We start from the raw sequence: 13505 nt of genomic DNA, 5'->3' as shown, positions 1-13505 counted from the left end.
CTCCCCCCCCCCCCCCCCCCCCCATGGTCTTCTGTTAAGTTTCTCAGGATCCACATAGGAGTGAAAACATATGGTATCTGTCTTTCTCTGTATGACTTATTTCACTTAGCATAACACTCTCCAGTTCCATCCACGTTGCTACAAAAGGCCATATTTCATTCTTTCTCATTGCCACGTAGTATTCCATTGTGTATATAAACCATTTCTTTATCCATTCATCAGTCGATGGACATTTAGGCTCTTTCCATAATTTGGCTATTGTTGAAAGTGCTGCTATAAACATTGAGGTACAAGTGCCCCTATGCATCAGCACTCCTGTATCCCTTGGGTAAATTCCTAGCAGTGCTACTGCTGGGTCATAGGGTAGGTCTATTTTTAATTTTTTGAGGCAACTCCACACTGTTTTCCAGAGTGGCTGCACCAGTTTGCATTCCCACCAACAGTGCAAGAGGGTTCCCGTTTCTCCACATCCTCTCCAGCATCTATAGTCTCCTGATTTGTTCATTTTAGCCACTCTGACTGGTGTGAGGTGGTATCTGAGTGTGGTTTTGATTTGTATTTCCCTGATGAGGAGCGACACTGAGCATCTTTTCATGTGCCTGTTGGCCATCTGGATGTCTTCTTTAGAGAAGTGTCTATTCATGTCTTCTGCCCATTTCTTCACTGGATTATTTATTTTCCGGGTGTGGAGTTGGGTGAGCTCTTTATAGATTTTGGATACCAGCCCTTTGTCAGATGTCATTTGCAAATATCTTTTCCCATTCCGTTGGTTGCCTTTTAGTTTTGTTGATTGTTTCCTTTGCATTGCAGAAGCTTTTTGGGGCGCCTGGGTGGCGCAGTCGGTTAAGCGTCCGACTTCAGCCAGGTCACGATCTCGCGGTCCGTGAGTTCGAGCCCCGCGTCGGGCTCTGGGCTGATGGCTCGGAGCCTGGAGCCTGTTTCCGATTCTGTGTCTCCCTCTCTCTCTGCCCCTCCCCCGTTCATGCTCTGTCTCTCTCTGTCCCAAAAATAAATAAAAAACGTTGAAAAAAAAAAAAAAAAAAAGAAGCTTTTTATCTTCATGAGGTCCCAATAGTTCATTTTTGGTTTTAATTCCCTTGCCTTTGGAGATGTGTCGAGTAAGAAATTGCTGCGGCTGAGGTCAGAGAGGTTTTTTTCCTGCTTTCTCCTCTAGGGTTTTGATGGTTTCCTGTCTCACATTCAGGTCCTTTATCCATTTTGAGTTTAGTTTTGTGAATGGTGTAAGAAAGTGATCTAGTTTCATTCTTCTGCGTGTTGCTGTCCAGCTCTCCCAGCACCATTTGTTAAAGAGACTGTATTTTTTCCATTGGATATTCTTTCCTGCTTTGTCAAAGATCAGTTGGCCATACTTTTGTGGGTCTAGTTCTGGGGTTTCTATTCTATTCCATTAGTTTATATGTCTTTGTGCCAATACCATGCTGTCTTGATGATTACAGCTTTGTAGTAGAGGCTAAAGTCTGGGATTGTGATGCTTCCTGCTTTGGTCGTCTTCTTCAAAATTACTTTTGCTATTCGGGGTCTTTTGTGGTTCCATACAAACTTTAGAATTGCTTGTTCTAGCTTCGAGAAGAATGCTGGTGCAATTTTGATTGGGATTGCATTGAATGTGTAGATAGCTTTGGGTAGTATTGACATTTTAACAATATTTATTCTTCCAATCCATGAGCATGGAATGTTTTTCCATTTCTTTATATCTTCTTCAATTTCCTTCATAAGCTTTCTATAGTTTTCAGCATACAGATCTTTTACATCTTTGGTTAGGTTTATTCCTAGGTATTTTATGCTTCTTGGTGCAATTGTGAATGGGATCAGTTTCTTTATTTGTCTTTCTGTTGCCTCATTACTAGTGTATGAGAACACAACTGATTTCTGTACGTTGATTTTCTGTCCTGTGACTCTGCTGAATTCATGTATGAGTTCTAGCAGACTTGTGGTGGAGTCTATCGGATTTTCCATGTGTAATATCATGTCATCTGCAAAAAGTGAAAGCTTGACTTCATCTTTGCCAATTTGGATGCCTTTGATTTCCTTTTGTTGTCTGATTGCTGATGCTAGAACTTCCAACACTATGTTAAACAACAGCGGTGAGAGTGGACACCCCTGTCGTGTTCCTGATCGCGGGGAAAGCTCTCAGTTTTTCCCCATTGAGGATGATGTTAGCTGTGGGCTTTTCATAAATGGCTTTTATGATGTTTAAGTATGTTCCTTCTATCCCGACTTTGTCGAGGGTTTTTATTAAGAAAGGATGCTGAATTTTGTCAAATGCTTTTTCTGCATTGATTGACAGGATCCTATGGTTCTGTTCTTTTCTTTTATTAACATGATGTATGACATTGATTTGCGGATGTTGAACCAGTCCTGCAGCCCAGGAATGAATCCCACTTGATCATGGTGAATAATTCTTTTCATATACTGTTGAAATCAGTATGCTAGTATCTTATTGAGAATTTTTGCATCTATATTCATCAGGGATATTGGGCTGTAGTTCTCTTCTTTTGCTGGGTCTCTGGTTTAGGAATGAAAGTAATGCTGGCTTCATAGAATGAGTCTGGAAGTTTTCCTTCCCTTTCTATTTTTTGGAACAGCTTGAGAAGGATAGGTATTATTTCTGCTGTAAATTTCTGGTAGAATTCCCCAAGGAAGCCATCTGGTCCTGGACTCTTATTTGTTGGGAGATTGTTGATAACTGATTCAATTTTTTTGCTAGTTACGGGTCTGTTCAAGTTTTCTGTTTTTTTCCTGTTTGAGTTTTGGATGCATGTGGGTATTTAGGAATTTGTCCATTTCTTCCAGGTTTTCCAGTTTGTTGGTGTGTAAGTTTTCATAGTATTCCCTGATAAGTTCTTGTATTTCTGAGGGATTGGTTGTAATAATTCCATTTTCATTCATGATTTTATCTATTTGGGTCCTCTCCCTTTTCTTCTTGAGAAGCCTGGCTAGAGGTTTATCAATTTTGTTCATTTTTTTCAAAAAACCAACTCTTGGTTTTCATTGATCTGCTCTACAGTTTTTTTAGATTGTATAATGTTTATTTCTGCTCCGATCTTTATTATTTCTCTTCTTCTGCTGGGTTTGGGGTGTCTTTGCTGCTCTGCTTCTATTTCCTTTAGGTGTGCTGTTAGATTTTGTATTTGGGATTTTTTCTTGTTTCTTGAGATAGGCCTGGATTGCAATGTATTTTCCTCTTAGGACTGCCTTCGTTGCATCCCAAAGTGTTTGGATTGTTGTATTTTCATTTTCGTTTGTTCCATATATTTCTTAATTTCTTCTCTAATTGCCTGGTTGACCCATTCATTCTTTAGTAGGGTGTTCTTTAACCTCCATGCTTTTGGACATTTTCCAGAGTTTTTCCTGTGGTTGATTTCAAGCTTCATAGCATTTTGGTCTGAAAGTGTGCATGGTATGATCTCAATTCTTGTATACTTATGAAGGGCTGTTTTGTGACCCAGTATGTGATCTATATTGGAGATTGTTCCATGTGCACTCGAGAAGAAAGTATATTCTGTTGCTTTGGGATGCAGAGTTCTTAATATATCTGCCAAGTCCATCTGATCCAATGTATCCTTCAGGGCCCTTGTTTCTTTATTGATCCTGTGTGTAGATGATCTATCCATTGCCATAAGTGGGGTATTAAAGTCCCCTGCGATTACCACATTCTTATCAATAAGGTTGCTTATGTTTGTGATTAATTGTTTTATATATTTGGGGGCTCCTGTATTCAGCACATAGACATTTATAATTGCTAGCTCTTCCTGATGGATAGACCCTGTAATTATTATATAATGCCCTTGTTCATCTCTTGTTACAGCCTTTAATTTAAAGTGTAGTTTGTCTGATATAAGTATGGCTACTCCAGCTTTCTTTTGACTTCCAGTAGCATGATAGATAGTTTTCCATCCCCTCACTTTCAATCTGAAGGTGTCCTCAGGTCTAAAATGAGTCTCTTGTAGACAGGAAATAGATGGGTCTTGTTTTTTTATCCATTCTGATACCCTGTGTCTTTTGGTTGGAGCATTTAGTCCATTGATGTTCAGCGTTATAGAAAGATACGGGTTTAGAGTCATTGTGATGTCTGTAGGTTTCATGCTTGTAGTGATGTCTCTGGTACCTTGTCTCACAGGATCCCCCTTAGAATCTCTTGTAGGGCTGATTTAGTGGTGATGAATTCTTTCAGTTTTTGTTTGTTTGGGAAGACCTTTATCTCTCCTTCTATTCTAAATGACAGACTTGCTACATAAAGGATTCTCAGCTGCATATTTTTTCTGTTGATCACATTGAAGATTTCCTGCCATTCCTTTCTGGCCTGCCAAGTTTCAGAAGAGAGATTGGTCACAAGTCTTATAGGTCTCCCTTTATATGTTAGAGCATGTTTATCCCTAGCTGCTTTCAGAATTTTCTCTTTATCCTTGTATTTTGCCAGTTTGACTATGATATGTTGTGCAGAAGATCGATTCAAGTTACATCTGAAGGGAGTTCTCTGTGCCTCTTGGATTTCAATGCCTTTTTCCTTCCCCAGATCAGGGAAGTTCTCAGCTATGATTTCTTCACGTACATATTCAGCACCTTTGCCTCTCTCTTCCTCCTCTGGAATCCCAATTATGCGTATGTTATTACGTTTAATTGTGTTACTTAGTTCTCTAATTCTCCCCTCATAGTCCTGGATTTTTTAATCTCTCTTTTTCTCAGCTTCCTCTTTTTCCATAATTTTATCTTCTCACTCACCTTTTCTCTCTTCTGCCTCTTCAATCCGAGCTGTGGTCACATCCATTTTATTTTGCAGCTCATTTATAGCAGTTTTTAGCTCCTCCTGACTGTTTGTTAGTCCCTTGATCTCTGTAGTAATAGATTCTCTGCTGTCCTCTATACTTTTTTCAAGCCCAGCGATTAATTTTATGACTATTATTTTAAATTCATTTTCTGTTACATTGCTTAAATCATTTTTGATCAGTTCGTTAGCTGTCGCTACTTCCTGGAGTTTCTTTTGGGGAGAATTCCTCCGTTTCGTCATTTTGGGTAGTCCCTGGGGTGGTGGGGAACTGCAGGGCTCTTCCCCTGTCCTGTCTGGAGTGACTTGAGTTGGTGGGTGGGGCCGCGGTCAGACCTGATGTCTGCCCCCAGCCCACTGCCAGGGTCAGTCAGACTGGTGTGTACCTTACCTTCTCTCCTAGGCGTAGGTCTCACTGTGGAGTGGTGTGGGTCCTGTCTGGGCTACTTGCATACTGCCAGGCTTGTGGTGCTGCTTCGATGGGATCTGGCGTATTAGCTGGGGTGGATTGGCAAGGTGCACAGGGGCAGGAGGGGCAGCCTCAGCTCGCTTTTCCTTCAGTGATCCCCTTTGGGAGGGGCCCTGCGGCTCCGGGAGGGAGTCAGACATGCCACTGGAGGGATGGATCCGCAGAAGTACGGTGTTGGGTGTTTGCGCGGTGCAAGCAAGTTCCCTGTCGGGAACTGGTTCCCTTTGGGATTTTGGCTGGGGGATGGGCAAGGGAGATGGCGCTGGCGAGCGCCTTTGTTCCTTGCCAAGCTGAGCCGTGTCCTCTGGGGCTCAACAACTCTCCCTCCCTGTCCTCTAGCCCTCCCGCTCTTGGAGCAGAGCTGTTGACTTATAACATTCCAGATGTTAAGTTCCGCTGGCTGTCAGAACTCACTGTCCGGCCCCTCCGCTTTTGCAAGCCAGACTCAGGGGCTCTGCCTTGCCCGGCGGGCTGCCCCTCCACCGCCCCGGCTCCCTCCCGTCAGTCCGGGTAGTGCGTACCGCCTCTCCGCCCTTCCTACCCTCTTCTGGGGGCCTCTCGTCTATGCTTGGCTCCGGAGAGTCTGTTCTGCTAGTCTTCTGGTGGTTTTCTGGGTTATTTAGGCAGATGTGGGTGCAATCTATGTGGTCAGCAGGACGCGGTGAGCCCAGTGCCCTCCTCTGCTACCATCTTCCCCTTGAATTTCCTCCAGAACTTTCTATTTTTTAACATTTATTTATTTTTGACAGAGTCACAGCATCAGCAGGGGAGGGGCCTAGAGAGAGAGGGAGACACAGAATCAGAAGCAGGGTCCAGGATCCCGAGCTGTCAGCACAGAGCCCAATGCAGGGCTCGATCCCACACACCGTGAGATTGTGACTGAGCCGAAGTGAGTTGCTCAACTGACTGAGCCACCTAGGCGCCCCAGAACTTTCTAAATTTTTGCCTACTAATTAACTCCTTGGGAAAAATCCTTGGCGAATTAAAATGTAAACTAACCCTATTTTGTTGTTATTTATTAAATGGGCAGTCCTTTTACTTCTCCAAATTTCTGACTGCATATCCCTTGAAAAATTCCTATATGAGCTCAGCTCATTGTATTAAATATTCTCCACCAGTATCCTGGCAAAGAATAATCGGTTTTAGGTTTAATGGTTAAATCTTGTTACACATCTTTTTCTTTTAAGAAAGAGCTTGTTTATGATGAATTTAAAGCTTTTTTCAGTTGTTGATTTCACAGATAAAAAATTATTGGCTAAATTGAATCTACTCAAAACAGGTTGCAGACTTTTAAAGATCCTTTAGAGCCTTTATTAGAATTTACCCTTATAGTCAGAATTGCGAAAATTGTTCTATTTTTGGGAGCATAGACTGTAAAACATAAAAATAACTGAAGAAATACTATTTTTAGAAGCATAAAACAGAGCTGCATTCTATTTTAACTTTAAGGTAGCTTTTGGATTAACAAGTGATTTCCTGCCTTACCTAACAGGAGGACTAGTATCCTCTTTTATGCCAACATAAATCACCGTAAAGGAGTTGCTTAGGAAGTAACTGAACTTGTTGGGCAATTACTGGGAGGCAGAGCAGTTAAAGTTAATCTTACCAAAGGGGGAAAAAAAAGGGATAATTTGAGAATCCAGCTGGATAATGGTAAATCATTTTATTTAAAGTTTGACTCATATGGTTATTTGAAGACTCTTTTCTGGCAGCCTTATCCTGCCTGGGAACCATGTTAAGGTTCTTTCATGGTAGAGCTGAATTTCTGGTCTCAGAATTTTCTAGGGCAAAGTTATGGCTGTGGTTATAATTTTGAAGTTTGAACATTTACGTAGATCTAGAGATACTTTTTGAGAACAGTTTGGTGTTACCAGTAGTCATTTGTTGTACAACCTTGAAGGATGGGTGGCTCTTGAATAGGAAAATAATACAAGTCAGTATCTACCTGTCAAAAATGGGAAGTACTGGGGTGCATAGATGGGGTAGTTGGTTGAACATCACGCTTGATTTTGGCTCAGGTCATGATCCCAGGATCATAGCCCCCCTCATCAGACTCCATGCTGAGTGTGGAGCCTGCTTAAGATTCTCTCTTTCCCCCTCTGCCTCTCTTGTGCTCTCTTTAAAATTAAAGAAAAAGTGAAGAATGTTAAAAAGAACTTTACCTGTACTAATTTCAACATAAGTTGCCTACATGATGCTTCACAACCCTCAAATTGTACACAAAAATGTTTTTAGGTATGGTAACCAAGTCATCAACCATGCAATTTCTGAGTTTCAGCAACTTGACTTTCCAGTGAAAACAGGATAGATTGTAGCTGTTGTCTTTGTAACCAACATTGTTACATGTCATTTAATTTAGTAGTATTAGATAGATAGATAGATAAATAAATAAAATCTAGTCTTTGTTCTCTAGGATTTCATAGTTTAACAGAGAAAATAATTATATCTAATCATACACAAATGGCAGTAATAACTTAAGCCTAAGGAAAGTGGTAGAGATGGTCTTAATATTGTGTAGGTTTTGGAGGACATTGGAGAAGAGGATGTAGGGGAGAGGACATTTATACTGGGCCTATAATGAATAGGGAGAATGGACAAAGAATATTCTAAACCAGAGAAGAGCATGAGCGAAGTCAGTGAAAGTTCATAGTGTTTTATTTGGTCCTGTGGGCATAGATGTATGTGTCTGGAGGAATGGGATTTGTGGGTGGGAGAGAGTTGGATAATGGTAGGAATTTCTGGAAAGGTTGATTACTAACAGGGTGTTGTTTTAGAGGCATCCAGTATGACATCTGTAGGTTCTATTCCCAGAGTGACCTTACATTTTTAGATGCTTGTGGAAAAGACCTGGATTATTGTTACGTCATCTGAACAGATATACTCTGAGGGAGTTCCTAAATATTTAGTGATGAGAGCTAGTAGATCTGCTATTTGACACTCTTCTATAGCTCACTTAAAGCTAAGTTATATGCGGGATTAGGGAAACAGTGTATCATTTTTTCCATTAGTTACTGTTACTTTGGTATTATATTTTTAATAAGGAAACATAGTCTCTGGGAGTAGTTCTTTTTAGATATTTTATTGTTTATCTTTGGTGAATTGGCTTATCCATCTCAACATGTATGCTAGTTTTATAATGAGAAACTGAGGGAAGATGTTAAAAAATAGATGAAAATCTATCATTAGTGTTCTGTCTGTTCAAATACATTTACAGTATTATGTTTCTATTCTCTTGCATTATCTATTTTCTCCAGTTCTATCCTTGAGAGTTTTTCTTTTGAAGGTAGTAAAAACTTCTGAACTCTTAAGAGGTTTTTATAAATTCCTTATTGATGACACGTTTTTCAGAAATAGGAAAACCAATATTAGTCATGTTCTTGACTTCTTAGAAACAGGATGTTCATTTTTATTTTTATTTTTAACATCTGTGTTGAGTAGTAATAGCATGCGGGAATATACATTACAAGATTGAAACTTTTGATATTTAAAATTTCTTTTAGAAGCTTAATTTGTTAAGCATTATTTTAGCATTTACTCTTACAAAAATATTTATACCTTACAATTTATTGATACTGTGTATATTAATTTTGTAGCATATTGACATATTGTAGCATATTGACACTAAAAGCTGCTAATAGTTTCCATATATGAGGAAAACTTGATCTTAGTTGTTTTACATTTCTTTCCTATTTGTATCCTTTGGGAATGAATGAAGGAGTGGGTTTTTGCAAATATGTTATGGTTGAATAGATTTAAATAGGCTTTCTCTCAGCAGTTATTATAGATGTTAATAATATCAGCTGCTGACAGAAGTTGATTCTGTTTTGTCCAGTTAAGTTCTGAATACAAGCAGATAGTTCATGAAATAGCTGACATTTTAAGTAGCTTTTAAATAGGTTTTATAGTGGGAAATCAAGTGAAATCATTTCTTCCTGTGTTTTTAAAAATGCTGTTTATGTTTAGTTTTATTTATATTTTCAATTAAAATCCTCACTAATGTGTCTATATTCAAATTTATTGCGTGAGAAACTTATGAGATTATGGAGTATCCCACAGAAGCATGAAATTAAAAGTTTGGAGATTTTAGGCTGCTAGGGATAAAAAAGAATGTTCACTGGTTCTGTTTTGATTTTTTTTATTTGTTTCTCATTCTTATTTCCTTGTGTTCTCATGGTTTTCTCTATTCATTCCTTCAATACTTTTCTTTTTTCTTATTCACTGTGTTTTTTCACCTCTTTAAATTCTGTCTACATTTTCTTCCTCATTTATATTCTCTCCTTTCCACTAGTTCATTATTTTATATTAGTAAGTGGAAATACTTGAAGCCATTATGATGGTCATATTTCTCCTATCTTTCCTCCTGCCAGGCTAACTTTTGAATATATTTATGGCTATTAGAAGTAGGAAGAAAAGATGGCAGCTGGCTCAAAAACAGTCTTAAAGAAGCAATTCTTCTTCAATACATTGAATAATCAGCATGTAGTAATTTTTTTCAGTTGGGAAAATGTTTTTAAATAGGCAGAAGCCAGACAAACTACTGAATATAGGATTATCACTGAATGGGATATAGTATTATGTTATTAAAAAGGTGTAGTCTCTGTGATTTCTCTTAGTATATGAACACTTCATCCTATAGAACTTCTTGGTAATGTTTTTTTGGTGGTGGATCTGCTACATAATAGCTGTGTCAGTTGTGCAAGCCTGTCTACCTATCTGACTGACTTGTTAGTTTCCTCTTTGTGTAATATGCCGAATGATATCCACCTATCATATACATTAATAAGTTCAGTAACATTTTTAGAATAATTATTTATTGATAGACTTATGGCTAATTGAATCCTTTTTTTTTTTCCTATTTTGTAGGTTATGTGCAGAGTCTGATTAGACGAGTTGTAAATAATGTAAATATTGTTATAAATAATCTCATACTAAAATATGTTGAAGATGATATTGTTCTTTCAGTCAATATCACTTCTGCAGAATGCTATACAGTAGGTGAATTATGGGATCGTGCATTCATGGATATTTCTGGTGAGTAAATACTAAAAAGAGTTTAGATTTTTCCATTATTGAAATAGTTGTTTTGGTTTCTAAACCAGTTTTGGGCCAACTGGCTCTTTGATAAATCTAATGAGAGCTTTTTGCCTTCAGCCTAGAAAATGAACATATAAAAAATAATTTAGCATACAATTACAGGAGGTTAATAGACCCTCAGATTAACAAATCCGGAACTCAATTTTTAATATTTTTAAGTTTTACTCTTTCTTACTGCATGCATATTTCAAGTGTATTATATTTTACAATGCTATGGGTTGTAATAATAAAAACAGTTAATATTTTTAATGGATTTGAAGGAGGAAAAGGAACACTTTGATTTTGCATTGCTTGGTAATGGCAAAACTATATATCTGACTGATACATGTTTTAGGTTCGTATATTCCAGAGCATATTTGGGACTTATGGATCATCTTAGTTTTGGCAGAAGAAATAGTAATAAATCCTAATATTTGTTGATACATGTTCTGACAGGGTAAGAAGTATACATTTTTTTTTGAAAAGGTAGTGAGGAGAGTATTGTGAGCACCTTTTATCTATGACTTGTCAGGGTATGTATTTGGTAACAGTGCTGGCACTGAAGTTAGACTACATGGGTTTGGATCCTGGCTGTCCTACTTAGTAGAGATCTATGACCTTGGGTGAGTTACTTTACCATTTCTTAGTTTCCCCTTTTGTAAAATGGGGGTAACTAAGAGCTTGCTTAGAGTTACTGTATTAAATACATTAGAGCACTGAAAGCACCTGTATGCGTATCTTGTACATAGTGCTGAGAAAATGAGCTGTTAGTATTTACATTTATCTTCTCAAATTCTCACTCTGTAACATGATATCCTTATTCCTTTGCTTATATATTCACTTACTCATCTTAAGTCCTACTGTAAGGAAAGCAAAATGAAATTTTGGTCTCAAGGTTACTTAACTTGCTTAGTTTAGGCATACAACTAGGAACCAGCAGAATTGGATATAGTCTCATGTTTGTGTGTTCTCCAAGCTTCAGTCTTGACTTTTTTTTTTTTTTTTTTCCCTAAGTAGGCTCCACACTCAATGTGGGGCTTGATCTTAAGACCCTCAGATCAAGAGCTGTATGCTCTATCGACTGAGCCAGCTAGGTGCCCCTGGATCTTTACATTTGAAAATGAAGAATAATGTTGTGAGGCATAAATCAGTGTATATGCAAAGTCCCAAGCACTGTTTCTGAGACATTGTTAATGCCTCCCTCTCATCTTCTGTTGAAAAAATATTCCATACAAAGGCCACAAGGAAAAAACTATGGAAAATAGAAAACAAGCAGAAGTGGATAATGCAGGATTGATTGAATGTGTTGACATTTTATGGGTAAAAATTTCACCTATAGTTTTAATATACAAGTAATGCCAATATTACTTTGGGAAATAACAGTGATTTATAGAGAGTCTTGGATTGGAAGTTAGGGCATCTTCATTTGAATCTTTGTTCAGCCACTAACTTTGTGTATAACCTTGGGTGAATCATTTGTAAAATGAATTATTACTACCAACGTGATGATTTAAGAAAATCAAGTATCCTACCACCTGAAAGTTCATGATGATGGTGGTGATAAAAACAGCAAAAATAGTGTCTTTCACTTAGTGAGTGCTTATTAACTGCTGGGCCTGGTGCTATGCTTTTTACATTATCTTGTTTTAACCCTTTAACCCTCTGAGATATGTACTATTATTTCCCCTTTTATTAATTTTTAATGCAACAGTTGATATTTACAAAGGGATTTAGGTAACATATTTGTTATAAACATTATAATGAGCAACTACCTCTGAATATTTAGAACATTTACAGTAGTTTACTCCCACCAATCTATTTTTCTCAATCCCATCCCCTTCCTTCCTCCTAGAGTTAACTGCTATATTAAATTTTATCATTTAATTGCTTACGAAGACTTGTGCTATAAAAAGGAATGAAGTACTGGTGTATGGTACTACATAGATGAACCTTGAAAATGTTCTAAGTGAAAGAAGTAGACAGAAGGTGGATATTGTATGATTCCACTTATATGAACTGCACAGAATAGGCAATTCTGTGTAGACAGAAAGTAGTTTAGTGACTGCTTCAGGATTGGGGAGTGGGAGGTCAAGGAGGGGTTTGGAGGAATTATAGCTCTAGGGTACAGAATTCCTTTTCTGACATGAAAAAGTTTTAAAAGTGATTGTGGTGATGGATTTGTAATATTGTCAATGTACTAAAGGCTACTTTGTTGTCACTGGAAATCGTTAATTTTGTGTTGTGTGAATTTTACCTCAATAAAAAAGTATCAGATGTGGATGTATACATAAATAATACATTACATGTATTTTTGAACTATGTAAAAACAGTGTGCTCTGTGTTGGGAGTTTGAGGTTTGAATAAAACCTCAAAGACTTCCTGTTTTCAGTGTTACGCTTTTATTTTTCCATATTGTTGCATGTAATTACAGAGCACTTATTTTTACTTGTGAATAATCTTCTACTTAGTCATGCCAAAGTTTAATTGTCTGTTCTCCTGATGATGGGCATTTGGGATATTTCCAGATTTTTACTGTTGCAAACAGTCCTGTTAGCAATCTTTGTACATACCTTTTCATGCACATGTATAAGCATTTCTTAAGGACATACACTGAGGAGTGGGTTTGTTAGATGGAAGGATTGCGAATTTCACATTTTCAAAATATTGCCAAATCATTTTCTAGAGTGCTCCAGAGTTACACAGACATAATTATTATGCCCATTTTACAGATTAAATTGCAGCACATTATCTAAAGTACCAGAACTAGAATTCATTTTGTAAAGTTTAAAAAAGGTAGTTGCTGTTAGTGTTTAAGAAAAATATTGATTTCAAACTTAATAATATCCTTTGTCAGTGAATAATAATTTTCTAGAATACCCTTGAAATACGACCACTTTGTGTTCTTTTAGCGTAATAGATAAACACGTGCACTCTTAAGGTTGCCAGAGTTTGAATGACAGCTCTGTTCTTTATAGACTAACATTAGACTGTTTCCCCTTACTGTGCCTCAGTTTTCACATCTTTTAAACAGAGGCATATAAGTATTAAAAGGTAGCAGATGTAAAAGACTTAGTGTATTATCTAATAGCAAATACTCCATAAATCATTATCATGAAGAGAGGGAAGGAAATATCTAGCGGGTTTCTTTCATTTCTAGTTCTGTCAAAATTTCTTTAA

The 13505-nt window shown here is 37.6% G+C and overlaps 1 protein-coding gene across 14 annotated transcripts in view; it reads left to right on the top strand.

The window, feature by feature from the left end:
- VPS13B (vacuolar protein sorting 13 homolog B) overlaps positions 1 to 13505 on the top strand; it is an 805502-nt gene that overhangs the window by 67472 nt on the left and 724525 nt on the right. For all 14 annotated transcript variants that reach the window (XM_049633567.1, XM_049633568.1, XM_049633569.1 and 11 more), the window contains exon 5: positions 10119 to 10286. In XM_049633567.1, coding sequence (XP_049489524.1) covers positions 10119 to 10286 — 168 coding nt within the window. The remainder of the gene's footprint in view (positions 1 to 10118; positions 10287 to 13505) is intronic.

This window comes from Panthera uncia, chromosome F2, assembly GCF_023721935.1.
Source record: "Panthera uncia isolate 11264 chromosome F2, Puncia_PCG_1.0, whole genome shotgun sequence".
Lineage (NCBI taxonomy): Eukaryota > Metazoa > Chordata > Mammalia > Carnivora > Felidae > Panthera > Panthera uncia.
This window is presented reverse-complemented; position numbering and strand designations above follow the sequence as displayed.